At 30.4% G+C, this 17,363-nt stretch overlaps 1 protein-coding gene across 1 annotated transcript; it reads right to left on the bottom strand.

Annotated features, from left to right (window-relative positions):
- Nucleotides 1-6,618: 6,618 nt before the first annotated feature.
- Nucleotides 6,619-15,835, bottom strand: LOC18040493 (beta-galactosidase 6). Its single transcript, XM_006432031.2, has 18 exons — nucleotides 15,590-15,835; nucleotides 14,543-14,638; nucleotides 14,287-14,399; nucleotides 13,882-13,948; nucleotides 12,586-12,678; nucleotides 12,345-12,488; nucleotides 12,139-12,233; nucleotides 11,075-11,180; nucleotides 10,914-10,998; nucleotides 10,679-10,797; nucleotides 10,241-10,411; nucleotides 9,982-10,163; nucleotides 9,181-9,272; nucleotides 8,987-9,096; nucleotides 8,771-8,884; nucleotides 7,787-7,906; nucleotides 7,524-7,669; nucleotides 6,619-6,805 (listed from the first exon to the last, which is right to left on the bottom strand). The coding sequence occupies exons 1-18, from the start codon at nucleotides 15,833-15,835 to the stop codon at nucleotides 6,649-6,651; spliced, it is 2,256 nt and encodes a 751-aa protein (XP_006432094.2). The 3' UTR covers nucleotides 6,619-6,648.
- Nucleotides 15,836-17,363: the final 1,528 nt, after the last annotated feature.

The raw sequence follows: 17,363 nt of genomic DNA, 5'->3' as shown, positions 1-17,363 counted from the left end.
GTTCTCTTATTAGCTATATATATAATGTCTCTTTCAATCATTCTTATAAAATTATTTTTGTTAGATTTTTAATATAGTATTGTTAGATCTTTAGTTTAATGTTAAACTTATATATGAATAATTATGTGTTGTTGCGGACTGTCATATAAGGTTATGCTCAATTAAAAGTGATCTATTAAGTTTTTCGATATTATAAGCTTTAATGTATTTGATAGGGTGTGGGCCTTTAATGTGTAGAGATTTAAGGGTAAATTTCTATTTCTATAATGAGTCGAAATATGAATTCTTAAAAACAATAGGAAAGTTATCTATATAAGTGGTCATGGTTCTCAGGTCACACATATCATTCTATTCTTTCTGACAATCCATTATCAGAAACAGAGAGTATAGAGAAACTTAAAAGATTCCTTAAGAGAAGGTGTTGATCTGGAAGTCCAATCACACTACTCCAGAGAGTAATTAAGTATTATGGATCCAGATACGCTTCCGCATATTTGTTATTGATTCTTAGTGATACAACATGAATATTCTTGGTTATAGGTGATGGTTTTCACTAAAAAATTTCTTATTCTAACAAGTGGTATTAGCGCCTCTTTATGTTGAATCATCGAGAATCAAATTTATTTTCCATTAATGAATAAAGTTTTGGTTTTCTCGAACTTGGTATCATTGAATTTGAGAAAGATTGTGATTATTTTTTTAGGGATTAAAAAAATTCAATATTTTGAAATTTGAAATTTGGTATGAGGAAAAGAGTTTAGGCCAACGGCAGCCCTTGCCATTACCAGCATCATCAGCACTGACTTGAGTGGTCTAGATCGCGTCAGGAAAAAAGAGCCGCAATAAAAGCAGCGGCTCGGGAAAAAAAAAAAAAAAGAGGGGTAGACGTGGCCATCCGACTGCGCCAGGACAGCAGATTATGAGAATTGGCAGCCACGACCGTTGTATAAGGAAAGAAGGAGCGATAGCCATGGCTACCACATGATAAAAAGAAAAAAAAAAGTTAGGGTTAGGGTTGGTTTAAGATCCAATTCGGTTTACTCAATTCAACCTTAACCCGTTTGAGGGGGGCTAGATTACGATCCGATTCAGGTTAACCCGACCACTTAATGTTTGACTGGTCAATAAGTGATCAGTCAATGACTGACCGCCAACCAGACTTTGACTGAATTTTTTATTATTTTAAGGTAATTTTTTTATGCAATTTTAAATTCAAATATTGGTATATTTAATATATATTTTGAGATGAATTAATCGAAGTAACATGTCACCAAAGTAACCTCTCTTGTAAAAATTAATTTATTTTGGAATATAAATGATTGTTTGTATGTAATTTCTATGAATATTGATCAGCCCAAAGAAAAGTCAATATTTGACAAAATTGTATGTTCACCTGTGGTAATAAACACGTGATGATTATTTATTTTTACATGCAAATAATAAATTGGCCCAAAGAATGATTTATTATTTAACTTGTTTTTATTATCAGTGTTTAATGACTACACCAAGATATCACTTACAAGTAAATACATTCCTCCAAAGATGGAAAATTAATGGAGTATCTAATATCCTGAGATGGGGTTTACCTTTATTTGAATTTTTTTTTTTAGACTCACATGAGCTTGTTTTATTTGTTTGTTGTTCTCTATTCAGTTATGACTGCTGCTAATATTACTTTCAAAATCAATTCCATTTCTATGCTAAATGGCTCTAAATTCAAGTCCTGACAAGAGAACCTCTTAATAGTTCTCGCAGTCATGGATTTCAACTTTGTGTTAGGGGTTGATTCTCCCCCACCTTTTACGGATAAAAGTACACCTGACGATAACAAAAATAGAAAGGTAGGAGAGATCAAATCACATGTGTATCATGATCATGAAGAAGGCCATTTCGAAAGCATTCAGGGGCTCAATGTTTGAAAAAACAACTACAGCTAACGAGTTTCTTGCAGAGATTGAACAGAGATTTGCCAAAGATAAAAAGGCTGAAATTGGTACGCTCTTGACAAGCCTAATTTTAATAGGCTATACGAGTAAAGGCACTATCAGAAAGTACATCATGGATATGTCTCATCTTGTTTCTAAGTTAAGAGCACTTAAGCTTAAACACTCTGAGGACTTGCTAGTGCATCTGATTAATATCCTTACCAACACAATTTAACCAATTTAAGGGGAGCTATAACTGTCAAAAAGAGACTTAGCCTTTGAATGAGCTCATACCACACTGTGTTCAGAAAGAGGATAGGTTGAAGAAAGATAAGGTAGAAAGTGTTCAACTAGCCTCTACCTCTAGGAGTAAGGACAAGGGCAACTAAAGTAATAAAGGTAAGAAAACTACAGGCACAGTACCTCAAAAGAAACAACAAAAGAAATTGGGTGATTCAAAAGGTGCTAGTTGTTTCTTCTGTAGAGCCAAAAGGCATAAGAAGAAGTATTGCACCAATTATCACACATGGCATGTCAAGAAAGGTATGCCTCTTAATTTGGTTTGTTATAATGTTAATTTAACTTCAGTGCCTTGACATACATGGTGGACAGATTCTAGCACAACAATTCACATCAATGTGTCTATTCAGGGTTTCTTGAACTGTCAAAAGCTCAATAATAATGAAAGATACATCTATGTAGGTGATGGCAGAAGGTTGAAGTTGAAGTAATTGAAAATTTTAAATTATTATTAAAAACCATATTTTATTAGATCTCAATGAAAATTTATTATTTCGTCTTTAGACGGAATTTGACATCTATTTCTAACTTGGACAAGTCTGGCTTTTCTTCTTCATTTGGGAATGAAAAATTCAGTTTGTTTAGTGATTCAAAACTAATTGGTTCTAGTTCTTTGTCAGGTGATGATAATCTTTATATGCTTGATATGATTGCTTCTTTTAATGAATTCCTACAATTAAGTACACAAGGTATAAAAAGAAAATTAACTAATGAGAATTTAGTTGTGTTATAGCACCGGAAATTGGGTCATATCTCCAGATGGAGGATAGAAAGACGTGTGTCAGACAAAATTCTTGACCCCTTGGAGTTTTACATTTGATATTTGTTTTAACTGTATCAAGGGAAAACAAAACAATAAAAGGAGATTTAAAACCAACAAGACTATAAACATCTTAGAACTCATACATACGGATATTTGTGGGCATTCTCTTACTACTTGGATTGGTCAACAATATTTTATAACATATGTAAACGATTTTTTTATATATGACAAGAAAAGTCACAATCCTAGGATATGTTCAAAAATTTTAAGGCTGAAGTTGAAAATCAACTCGACAAAAGAATCAAAAGCGTCAAATCTGACCATTGTGGTGAATATTATGGCAAATATGATGGTTCAGATGAACAACATTCAAGATCATTTGTTAAATTCCTAGAGGAATGTAGTATTGTCTCATAGTATATTATGCCGCATTCACCCATTATGAATGATGTTGCTAAAACACAAAATATGACACTTAACGACATGGTAAGGAGTATGATTTGTTATTCTACCTTACTAGAATGACTATGAGGAGAAGCACTTAAGACTACTGAGTATGTCCTTAGCAGGATTTCAACTAAAATGACTGCCAAAACCGTTACAAGCTTTAAACAGGTAAAAAACCTAGTTTAAAACACTTGCATGTTTAGGGATGGCCAGCTGAGGTAAGGCCTTATAGGCCTAATAAGAAGAAACCAAACTCAAAGACAATAAGTTGTTATTTTATTGGATACTCTGAAAAATCCAATGCTACAAGTTTTGTGATCCCACAACTAAATCGATTTTCGAGTCGGGAAATGCTCAGTTCTTTGAGGATGTCAAGTTTCTAGGGGAGATACAAAGAGGGACTTTGTCTTTGAAGATGTTGATATTCCTATAGATTTTATTGGCATTAATCAGGGTCTGATTCCTGACTTTGTTTAGGACACAGCAAATCAACACAATGTCATAGAACTCCTTATACAAAAAATTATTCTAGAAGAACAAACCACCTCAAAAACTTATGCCATTAAGGAGATCCACTAGAAAAAAGAGAAATGCAATACCATATGATTACATTGCATTTCTCCAAGAACATGAGACATTAGAGTGATCCATCAGGCCATTGAAAGTTATAACTCTCAGGAGTGGATTGATGCTATAAATGAGGAGATGAAGTCTATAAAGGACAATGACGTATGTGATCTTTTTCCATTACCAAAAAGTACGTTGCAAATTAATTTTTAACAATAAGAGATATTCAAAAAGCAATATGGAGAGGTACAAAGTGCGTCTTGTCGTAAAGGGCTTCACACAAAAAGAATGCATTGACTATAAAAAGACTTTCTCTCCGATTTTTTTTAAAGACTATTTCAGAATTGTAATGGCATTGGTGGTGCATTTGAATCTTTAATTACATCATATGGATGTTAAGAGTGTGTTTCTTAATTGGTCCAACCACAAAACTTTGTATCAGGAGATCCAAAGAATGTGGTTTGCAAACTTAAGAAATCCATCTATGGGCTCGAGCAAGCACCTCAAAAATGATATTTCAAGTTTCATCAAGTGATCATCTCATTCGATTTTGAGGTGAATTTGGTCAAAGATTGCATATACCATAAGTCCTGTGGAAGCAAGTATATTTTTTCGGTTTTATATCGATGGCCTTTTTCTTGCCAGCAACGATATAGGTTTATAGTACGACACCAAGAGATTTCTAACTAAGAACTTTGAGATGAAAGATCTTTGTGACACCTCTTTTATATTAGGCAAACAAATACACCAGGATCACTCCTGGGGTATTATTAGATTGTCACAAAAAAGTTATACCGAAACAGTTTTAAAACAAATATAGCTTGTAAAATTGCAAACCAGGTGATAACTCTATGGCTAAAAGAGACAAGTTTAGTTTCAATCAGTACATCAACAATTATTTTGAGGAGAAAGAAATGCAGAAAATCCTTTATGTGTCAGCAGTTGGAAGTCGAATATATGCTCAGGTCTATATACAATCGATATTGCATACGTTACTGGAATGTTGGGTAGATATTTAAGTAATCTAAGAGTAGACCATTGGAAAGCAGCCAAGCGGGTCTTCCGATAATTACAGGGAATAAAAGGTTACATGCTCACATATCGAAGATCAGATTAGCTTAAAATCGTCGAGTATACTAGCTCTGATTTTACTGGATGCCAAGATAGTATGAAATCCAGATCCGGTTACATCTATCTGCTATATGGGGGTGTTGTTTCCTGGAATAGTGCTAAATAGTCTCTTATAACCTCTTCAATGATGGCAGCAGGGCTTCATAGCATGTTATGAGGCATTCAATCACGAAATATGTATACAGAATTTTGTCACCAGCTGCCAATAATAGACGGTACTACTAGACCGCCCAAATTATTTATGACAACAAGTCAGCAGTGTTGTATTCAAATTATAACAGGAGCTCAACGAAGTCGAAGTATATAGACATCAGGTTCCTAGTCGTTAAAGAAAGAGTTTAGAGTGAACAATTGACTATAGAGCACATCGACACAAACTCCATGATTGTGAATCTGCTTATTAAGGGATTGTCACCTAAGATGTTTCGTGAGCACACTGCTCATATGGGTGTCGTGTCATTAAAAATATTCAGTTCTAGTGAGAGTTTGTGATTTTAGATACTCTTATAATATAGACATTTTTTCAGTTATTTCAATTTATGAATATTTCATGTTATTTTCTGCAGAAATAAAGTTTTGATTTATCCACACTCTAATTTTAGTATGGTTTGATTTCACAAAGGTTTAAAGTAGACTAATTGAAAATAAGCATGTTAAAATCACATTGCATGAAATTTCTATACTACACATCTACATCATGATCCATGTCATTCAATTATATTGGCATAATGGTCATTAATGGGTCAAGTTACGATAGTTGTAACTAAATTATAGGAGATGATTTTCACCAAATGTTTCTTGTTCTGACAATTTTATCTTCTCCCACGTTTATATAATTTATTTTTCTTAGGTTGAGCTTTAAAATTAAGGCATTCAACAAAATAATTAGTTGTTTCAGTATGGTTTATTATTTCATCTTATCCCTTCCAGATCAAAATCTTGGATCTGTCGGCCATTCTTATTCATCATTCATCAAGTAGATCTAATTCTTTATTAACTTGCACTTGATCATTCTACACTTTTACATTAAAAATATCCTCTTAGATTAATTTGAACCGATTAAGGGTGCGTTTGGAATTGGAGTTTGGCAGTTGTAACTTAAAAGTTACAGCACTAGAGTGTTTGGTAAACACTAACTGCTGTATCTTTTAAACTATATTGATATGATTTTTCACTTATATAATGAAAAATCTATTATATCTTTAATAATTTTTTTATAATTATTATTTAAAATTTATATTTACTATATCTTATTAACTTTTGTTTGATAGTTATAATTTTTTTTTCATAACAGTTATAGCTTAAAAGTTACAACACCTTAATCTCAAACGGAGACCTAAATCATCCCATTCATTAAGATAAAGAAAAATATTGAAATTTCTTGAACATTGCAAATGGAATCACTTAAAAAATATTTCAAGAAGCTTTATCTATAAAGAAATTATTATTATTAATCGAATTAAAAAAAAAAGTAATAAGGTGCTATTTCTATTGATCAATAGTGAGACACACCAATCATGAAGGGATGTAATGGTTAGATATAAAGCTGGGTTGGCATAAGTTAGTGAGTGAAATGGTCTCTACAGATATATGAAGTGGATCCCCTCCAAATTCTTCCATCAAAACCAATACATTTTCAGTACTTTTGAGAAAGGATCGAGGCACATGATACCTGCAAATTAAGATATTTATGTAATCATAAGTAAAAGTCTCCTTAAGAGCCGTTGCATGCCAAATTTTTACAACATGAGGATGACACTTGCATCGATTTTTAGAATTTATTTTTATCATCTGGATCGTTCACTAATTTTCATTTTTTATCAATTTAAAATTTATTTTAATCATTTAGATATCTGATGAATTTTTAATACCTATTTTGTTTATGGTGTTTTTATGTTCTTCAAAAGGAAAAGGGGCAAGAAATTTGAACTGAACAGTCAATCAAATACAATTAAATAAAAAATCCTACTTGAACAGGCCCTTGGGGGCATTTTGTATATGGTGTTAAAATAATAATAGAAATGCATACGTATTTATACGGTCGGAGTATAAATGTGAATTATTAACTTACAAATTGATTATCAAGGTATAAATTTTTTTAAAAAAATACATTTAAAACTGTAAGGGAAGGATCATTGTGTTTTCAAACTATAAAAGGGAGATAATTATGTCAATTCAAAAAATTCTTGAAATTAAGCCTAATTTCAAGAAGCTTAAAATACTTAAATATATGCTTTATGGACCTAAACAATGATTTTTTTTTTTTTTCCGATACCATAATGAAGTAAAATTTATCAAGAAACTAAATTATAAGTGTTAGGAGGAGCTTAAATGTCGTTCTCTATTCTAGCAATCAAGTATATGTATGAAGAAAGTAGATATATACGTACAAAGTTTGTGAAGAATTTCCTTCAGAAGTGTAAAATGAAACCCAGTAACGGCCAACACTCAGTCCATTAACCCAGGCTTCACCTTTGCCCATTGAGCTGAGATTTAGGGCCACCGGATCATCCCCAACGGGTGCATCAAACGCAGTCTGCTAATTAATCATCCATTTTAATCAATCATTAATTACAAGCTAATTGTTAATTGCGAGGTAAATAATCTTATAAATTAATTAATAACACAAAATCCAGTGTGTACGTGTACTTACCTTGTACCACGTAAGTGGTTGTTTACTGGAGAGATATTGATCAATCTTAGTCCACTCAGGAGCATTTTCCAAATTCTGCTCAGTATTGTATATTTGTAATTTCTCTCCCAATAGCCCAACCTACGTTCAAGGATTATAACTCAAGAATTTGAATCAACTGTTGATTTTTTTTTTTTTTTTTTGTAAAGTTACATTATTGATAGTTATTGAATAATAAATATGTATAAAATTAACTCTTAATTAACGTGACTAGTGAAGGAGTCAGAAATTTAACTTAGATGAGGCAAATTTCAAGAAAAGTAGATCCATATGATTCGTTTTTTTCTTCTTTCGTCAGATTGTTAGATACAAAAAGCTTTCAAAGGGTAATCTTTTAAGGAGGTGAAATAAATAATTTGATTATTTTTTGGGTACTAGTAGATAGAAATGTGCCGCTAACTTTGACTCATATATGGGAGTAAAGATTTACGTTCTGTTTGTTATAGTTCTTTAAATAGAGTTTATTGAAATAGAACTTTAAAAAATAAAAGTTTATAAAAAAAATTAATTGTTTGGTTCTTAATAAGAATTTTTTAAAAAAATTGTAAAATTACTTTAACAAGTAAGTTTTTTAAATTATATTATGAAATAAAATTGTCAAGTAAGTAAAGAAATATATTCTCAAAATTTAAACTTTTGTTAAGAGAGGTAAAACAAGTTATTTAATTTTTAAAAACTCTACTGAAAAAATAATAATAATAAAATTTTAAAAAAATTATAAAATTAAATAAGCAATTATGGTAGCTAAACAAACACTCAAATCATTTAGATTCGTGGGGTCAATAGCTTAAAGCATTAACTTAAATTTGAGGATTTTGAAATCTAGTAAGAGCATTTGCCCCACTTGCCTTGCATTGGCTCTGTCCTCATGAGTGATATAATTTTAAAAAATCAGAAAAATTCAAATCAGATCAGTAGTGGATCCAAATTTTTAATGTTAGTTACCTCATATCCCCAAGTATAGTTATTCGTGAAATTATACGAGTTCTCCATATCACCACAATGTATTTCCACTGTAGCAAGGCCAGCAAATCTTTTCTCAAGAAAAGCTCCTGAATCCTGAAGATAATAAATTTGTTTTTGTTTTAAATATGTAGATAATAAATTAGTCAAAGAAGCATATATTATTTCATGGTGAAATTAAATTAATTAATAGCTTACAGGCAATCCAACCATGACGCTGAGTATGGAAATATTGTTCATCCCATCGTTTAGATCGACTGGAATATCCATTGTAAATTTCTTCACATCATGGTTTCCATGGGCAGTACCTGCAAATATTAATTAATTAAAATAAATATTTGATTTTTTAATAAAAAAAATTAACAAGAGGATTATGAAGTTTAATTACTTGCCTGCATATACGTTGTTGACAAAAGCATGTGCAACATGTGCAAGAGACTCCACATGAAGTACTGGTTCAGTGCAAGATGAATTGGTTTGAAAGCTGTTAGAAGCATTTACCAATATATGTTCTTGATCAAATTAAAATAGTAGTTTTTATTAAAATTTCATGAAATATAAACAATAATTAGACTTTAAACAATAGTTAATTTTTTACATACGGTGCATAGGTGTAGACATAAGGATTTGAACTATAATCAAAGTAGTATAATATTATAAAAATATTTCTACGACATTTTGCAACTTAATTTGATCGTAGTTCAAAGTCAAATTGTGTAAAATTTAGATGTCCGAACCTGATCATAATTTGGGACTTGTTTGTTAAATATCTAAAGTTTAAAATTTTATTAATTTTAGACCTTTTTAAATTTCACTTGTTTATTTTTTGTAGTTTATGTATGATTTTCACACATTTACATTTGAATAGAAAAAAGTAAATTTTTATGACTTTTATCTTAATAGAAAAAAGAAGTAAATATTATATTCCAAAAATATCTCTAAAAGTGCTTATTTCCTAAACTATAAAACCTAATCCTTTTTTTTATTTTAATACACAAGGACATAAATGTCAAATAATAATGCGTAAAATCTTTTTATTTATAAAAACAAACAAGATACTATTTACATTTAGATATTTTTAAAAAAATGGCATTAAGATATTTGTATTTAGACCCATTCAAATTTTTAAAAAATTCAGACACATTCAAATTTCATTAAAAAAAAAAACAAAAACTACTTAATATTATGCATACCTGAAAGTATACCAAAGATAATCAGATTTATCTTTGGTTGTATTCATGTGCTCTAACAGTGTATCTGCTTTCAATGGAGTGTCTAAGAAGTTTGGAATCAGATCTTTAAATTGTTGCCATCGTTCTGCTTCATTGAACACTTCACTTACATTTGTTCTTCTCTCATTGTACACCACATTAACCTATACATCATTTATGAAATATGTAATCTACTTAACGTGTAACCATGTTCGTTTGAAGTTATAATGAATTTAATTACCTTTGCTGTGTTGAAGATGACATTTATACAATCGGGTAAAATAGTAATGGACTTTGGTGGCAGCTGAAATGACATGTTCCGGAATTGAACCGTAGCATTATCATCTCTTCCATCATTGTTTATGAGAAATGCAACACATCCTCCTCCTGCTTCTTCTTCAAAAACATAGGCCTAATCAACACATAATACCTCATCACCATTAATATCATTAATTTGTTGTGTGTATTATTTAATTGAAATATAAAGTTATGATTATGGTACCCCAAGAAGTATTCTAGAATCTAAATATCGTCATATGATCAGAAAATTTTATAAGGTACAATATCCTTAGGACATCATAGTCGGATTCAAAATTTAATAGCGGATTACCAAAATAATAGTAATAATAATAGCAATAGTAATATTAACGAAAGAATTGGATTGATATGCATATGATACCTCTTGAAGCTGACCTAGTGAAAAATTACTCGGGTTCCCCTGCAACAAAGTTTCAGAGCATGAATTAATGGCGCCGTGCAATTCCTTAAGATGCCCCCATTTGGGCTGCCTCGTTAAACCTGTAATATATTTTAAGTAATTAAATATGAACGTGCAAAAAACGAAAAACAAAAAAAAAAAAAAAGTTTGGTTGGATTTATCAATCTATCTCTAAAAGTAATTATTTCATCATTACCATATTCGTCTAATGGAGCCTGATCGTAATAACTTGTTATGATGTAGGCAGATGCTGTTCTTCCAAAGTTCGTTCCTCCATGATACTGTTGTATACGTTAATTAAATTAAAGCATGGATGATTAAAATTAATTAAAAGAGATATTGAGATTGCTTATATACCATGTAGTAGTTGATGTAGCTTCCATTTTTTGCAATAAAAAGTGTGACATGAAATGCTATGTCTTCTGCGGACCTTATGTAAGGTTCTCCTCCATAAACTTGATAGCTTCAAAAGATTTTAAAAAGGGGGAGGGAAAAAAAAAAAGCATTTATATGTTAGCTTAGCTTAATAAAAATTTACTAACAAACTCTTATTTGAATTGATCCACACATCCTCCTCTTACGAATAAGGTAGATGGTTTAAATCTACCTAATGGTCGGGAGATTTAATTTTCTTTGATTTTCTATCATACGCTTAATTGTATTAGACTTCTTGAACTTACTTATATTTTCATGGGTTTATATAAATTGTATTATAATATTAAACTGTTTACAAAATAAAAATTAATACCAATTTCTAATTTGATCCTCAGCATTTGACCCAATTACCCGATCAATTCCTCCTATATTTTCAAAAAACTATTCAAAATATCCGTGTCATTATTTTTTGAAAATAATAAATAAAATAACATCGCATTTTGATTAATTTTTAAAACTACTAGCCTATTGTATAATTAGCCTAAACCCTAGCGACGAAAGAAGAGTTACCCTACCCATGTTTCTATTTGTCCTTTTGCACGGCAGTTACAACCTCAAGCTACTGTACTACTAGCTTTTAGCCGTCGATTGATGCTACTAACAAATTTTCCAACAACTGCGAACTAGAGCTCCTCATTTATTTGAATTAATTTTGATAATATCGAAATCAAAACTAATATAGAATGAAAGGAAACAAAGAATAACTTTAGTATAAGAATCAAGAAATTATAAATTAATTGGAATGAACAATAAATCATAAGAATAGGCTAGCAATAAAGCGGTTGAGATTGGAATAAATGATAAAAGAATGGTGGCTTGAGGTGGTGATAATATTGATGGAAGATGGTTAAGATTTCTAGCATCGTTTATACTTTTATTTAAATTTTTATCATTTAACAAGGATAATTTAAAAAAAAAATGGAGTTATTTGAATAATAAAAAATAATGAAAGAAATTAACTCCAAAACAAAAGTTACGGAACATACAAAGAAGTCCAATTTTCTGTCCACATTGATGGCTTATTTGGTGAGTTCGGCCCGCTAAAAGTTTGTCCACATCTCATTCCATTACATGTATTTATCTGCATGCATGTATCACACAAATTAACCAATAAATAACTAAATAAATTTCTTACCCATAATTTATTTATCTTTTTTTCTAAAAAAAAAAAGATTAAAGCTTAATTAATTACCACAGGGTCTGGGGCATCAGTTTGCTTACACATAACCCAAGGCACACCGGTTTCAAGCTCGACCGCCATTTTTGCTGCCCAGCGAACATACGAAGGTCCTGCTTCACCAAAAGCTTTCTCTATGTTTTGATATTCATTCTCAATCTATAATACAACATTAATTAATTGCCATTTGTCAGATTAATTTTGCAGTTATAAAATTTAAGTTTTAGAAATTAATTGATGAAGTTCACTTTCTCACCTGTGAGAGTATTATTGGTCCTCCTTGTGAAGCATATAGACCTGATGATTTCATCAAGTTCACTATTTTGGTTGTAAAGTTTTGCATGTAAAACTACAAAACGTTAATTATTTACATATATTAGATTAATAAAATCACTACAAAGAACTTTGTTGTAAAAATAAATTGCAATTTATTTATATCTTAATTAAATCAAAATTTAAATTTAAATGATTATTTTTTTAAAAAATATATAAATTATCATTGTTTACTCAGTTGAGATACTTTATTTATACTGCAACGGATATATGATGGATAAAATTCCACCGATTAAAATAAAAATGATAAGACTTAACAATTAATTAAAATAAAAATGATAAGACTTAACAATTAATTATCACTTGAGCGAGTCAAATGGTTATATATTATTTGCCAGATCAATTAGATATAAACTGAATATCCAAACTAAGTAAATATAACATTATTATTTTTTTAAAACTATTTTTCTTTTGTCTTTCTATTTTCCAGAAAGATCTTACCTATAAAACACCAACTGTAGCCCCTTATTATTATAGAAATATAAACTTAGTAATTTAATTTTTAAAAACATAGATCCCACTACAAATGGATAAAAGTAAATACATATCAAATTCTTAAAAAAGTTAGATAAGTTTAATTTCGGAAAAGATTAAAATTTTAGTTCGTTTATTCTATTTAATTCCTTAATAATTTCATTAAAAATCCATTATTTAAGAAATACACGTTCCATTAATTATTTCACCCTTCATGTTTCAAATCATCCAAAACCTTATTAAAATTTTTTATTAACTTTAATATTTTTATTTCTTTTACTATTTTACCCCTAAAAATTGTATTAATCAATGCTAGATTGTAATAAGGTAATAATTTTATAGATTACCAATCACATTCAAACATAAAAATTGACAGAAATAGGATAAAATCGATTTAATTAACTATTCTACCTTGTTTCTATTAGCAGTTATATGAGCACTTTCTCTTTAGCATTTTTATTTATTTATAGACTAAAAAATATCGTTAATTGGAAAGCATACAGTCCAAAAGCTATTCTTTTTAATGTGACACAATAATCATGCTATATATGTTCACCGGAAAGCAATCGAACATGGAACAAAGAAAAGTTCACAGTCACAGATGTGATCCAGGACATCAGTTTGGTAAATTAGTTAATTTCTTGTTTATTTATGGACAATTATTAATTAAGTTGGAAGCAAAAATTAATTAATGGCAATTACTGAAGTTTGGAGATCAAGTGGGGACATATATGTAAAAATATACCTTGAAGGGCTCGTTGTCTGTTCGATAGACAATGTTCGGGACATCATGCAACCAAAAAGGAAATCCCCTGATGATTAACGGCAGCATATACAAAACATAAATCAGATACTAATTAAATACTATGTAACAACGTAATGTAGTATGTAACATCTAATTAAGAAAAGAAAAAAAAAAGACGCTTAATGAGAACTGATTTAAGATCTTATACTTTATTAAAGTTTGAAAAAGATATTAAGTTATATAATTTAATAATATATTGTCATTACACTATTAAATTATATAACTCAATAACTTTCCTGATCATAATATTATTAAACTATACGATTTAATAACTTTTTCAAATTTTAATAAATTCAGGATTCTGAATTGAAACATTTACAGGCATTTAGTTAATTAATTACTTACCCATAAGTCCATTCGCTCTCAATGAAGGGTCCAATTGTAAGACAAGCATAAAGGCCTTGTGCTTGAATTTCCTTGATGAATTTCACCAAGTCATATCTTCCCCCGAAGTCATACTGTAATATTAATTTGAGAGACAAATTAAATAGTTTTTTGAAATAAAAGAATACCCCCCCCATTTCCTCAGAATTTAAACTCGGGCAATTAACTAAGATAGAAGTACTTGAAATAATAAGTAAATGCAAGAGGACTGACTGACCTCGCCAGGCTGAGGCTCGTGAAGGTTCCAAAAGACATAAGTCTGAATAACGTGTAGGCCTCCCTCTTTGGCTTTGGCTATCAATGACGGCCACATCTGCATTCATCAAATTGATGTTTCAATCTTGCTCGTGACCATTTGCAGACAAATTTTTTTTTTGTATGCTTTGTATTATTTTCTATCAGTCAGTAACCAAAAGCAAAGCCAGGCCAACAAATATTCTGTCGAACTAACGTCGAAAAAATTAAAATGAGCTGCATGTGACCGTGAGCTGCTAAAGTTGAAAAATTAAGGAGCAGGTGAAAAAGGAAAGTCTTATCAAAAGGGTACCCATTTTATTCTGTTGCCCGTGATGTAATAGGAGTAGGATAAAGACCTATCGACTTTCTCCGACCCAAAAAGTCTTATCTTTTGTATCTATAAAGAGTATTTGTCTGGAGGGAAAATAATAATAACACTCGTAGTTTGACCAAACATTTGCGGAAGTCTCCTTATTTTATATATATATATATTAAAGATATATAGACTTTCTTCTGTGTTCAGTAATGCTCATACGAATTCTAAAATTTAATATATATACGGACCTTGTTACCTTATTATTATGTAAGTTACGTAATTTTTTTACAACTGTTTGATAAAAATTCAATGATTGTAGAAATGTAAAGTAATAAAATCATGTTATTTCCACAACTGTTGGATTTTCATCAAACGGCTGTGAAAGAATTATATACCTTACATTATTACATGAGGTAACTAAAACTTATATATATATGGAAAGGTCTACCTGACCGTTTCTAAAAGCAATGAGACTAGATCTGTAACAATTTTATCTGACCACTAAGGTGTTGCTATTCTTAAACGAGCAGGCAAGGCTTTTGCATGAAATGCTCTCATTATTCTGAATTCCTGAATTTTGTGAACCATTAACACTCAACAAGAAGAAAGATAATTAAGTAAACTTAGAATTAATGCCACTTCACTTGGTAAGGTTTTAATACAATATTAATGGCAAAAAAAAAAAAAAAGGAGTTGTCGGAGTTTGGTTACCTGAGGGGTGCTGCGAGGATAGTGGATAGAACCAGAGAATAGAATTTTTCTCTGACCATCAATGATGAGGGATCTTCCATCGTATGTCACATTTCCTCCTTCAACAAAGCAGCCTGCTTCTCCTATTATTATCACTAATATTGCAACCCAATAACAGGACGCCATTGTTTTAGTTAATTTGGTGATGTATTTGGCTTTGCAAAATGGGTTTCTGTTGGGTGCCCAGCTTTCTAAATATATACACATCTCTCTCTCCTCCTCCCCCCCCCCCCCCCAATGAAGACAAGAGAAGCTGAGAAGTCACACTTATTTTATTCTATTGTTAGTTGGCAAGGCAATTTATACATTATATATAGTTATATACTCCTCACACACACACACACACACACAGAGACATATATATGCGTGTTAAATTGTGTATACAAATAGTGATTGCAGAGGAGGCACACAGCCAAGCCTCATGAGGTGAGGTAGCTGCCACCCAGCTCCTTTAGTTCTAGGGTTAGGCCGCGTGAGTTAATTAGTCAGTTAGTCTAAGTATTTTATTTGAACTTTATGAAAAATTATTAGATCAATCAATAATTGGGATATTTTGAGTAATTTCTAAAAATTATAATTCCAAATTCTATGGACTCAACTGGAATTTACCCAAGCCTCATGATTGTTTTGCACCGCACGAAATGAGGTGGGGACGTGCTGGGCTTCTAAGGTAATCAATAACCAAACTAGCTTTTGAACAAATGAAATTTCCACCATTGATTCATCTTCAATGAATAGTTATCAGTTTACCCAACTAGCAGGTTATTCTCTAATTCGATTTAAGTTTTTTTTTTTAATGATAAATAGATTTAAGTTGAATTGTAATATATATGTACATATAGTGTAATTTTTCAATAAAAAATCCTTTCCTTTAATAAAATAAGGAACAATTTCAAAGAGAAAAAAAATACATATTTCAATACAAAGTACATTGCATTAATTTATATATTTTATCTCTTTTATCCATATATGCATCCAAAAACCCTGAGCTTTATTATTGAAATCCAGCTATGGTACAATTGTGGTACCATACCATAGTTGTTTTCACCCATTAGATCTAACTATGGTGAGAGCAACAGCTGGATCCAATAGCTAAAAACAATTGTGGTATTATACCACAGTTACACTATAGTTTTGTCTTTATTATTATAAAAAATTGTTTACAACATTATAAACAAAGCCCTTGACTTTATAAAATAAAGATTCATAGATCGAAAAAATTTCATATATATCATCTACTAAACAAGTGAATATTTATTTATCACATTAAACTATAAAATAAATGAAAATAAGAATAAAGAAGACTAATATTACAAATAAGAATAAAGAAGACTAACATTACAACCATCAACTCTTGTACAAAATAGTTGTAATCTTATTTCATTCTATTTTATTCAGTTTTATTCTTATTTCAAATTTATTTGTTCTTTTCTATTAAATGACGAGTAACAAAAAATTTGGCTGCTATATATAATTATAAATCTCTATAATCTCTAGAAGTCCGATAAAATTAGAAAATAATGGATAAATTTTTAATTATCCCTTGTGATTAACTATCTTCAGATCTCCCCTTATGAAAGCCTCAAATTACCTCATATTTAGTCAATCAATAGGGCAAAAATGGGCTTGAGTTGAAATTTTTTTTTTTGGTTCTCTTAACAAAAAGAAGGGCTAAATTGAGATTTTTAAAACTAAGAGAAGTGATTTGAAGATAGTCATAATCTGAATTAACTCG

This window comes from Citrus clementina, unplaced genomic scaffold (assembly GCF_000493195.1).
Source record: "Citrus clementina cultivar Clemenules unplaced genomic scaffold, Citrus_clementina_v1.0 scaffold_5, whole genome shotgun sequence".
NCBI classification, from domain to species: domain Eukaryota; kingdom Viridiplantae; phylum Streptophyta; class Magnoliopsida; order Sapindales; family Rutaceae; genus Citrus; species Citrus x clementina.
Note: the sequence above shows the minus strand (reverse complement) of the source record. Positions and strands in the feature narration are given on the sequence as shown.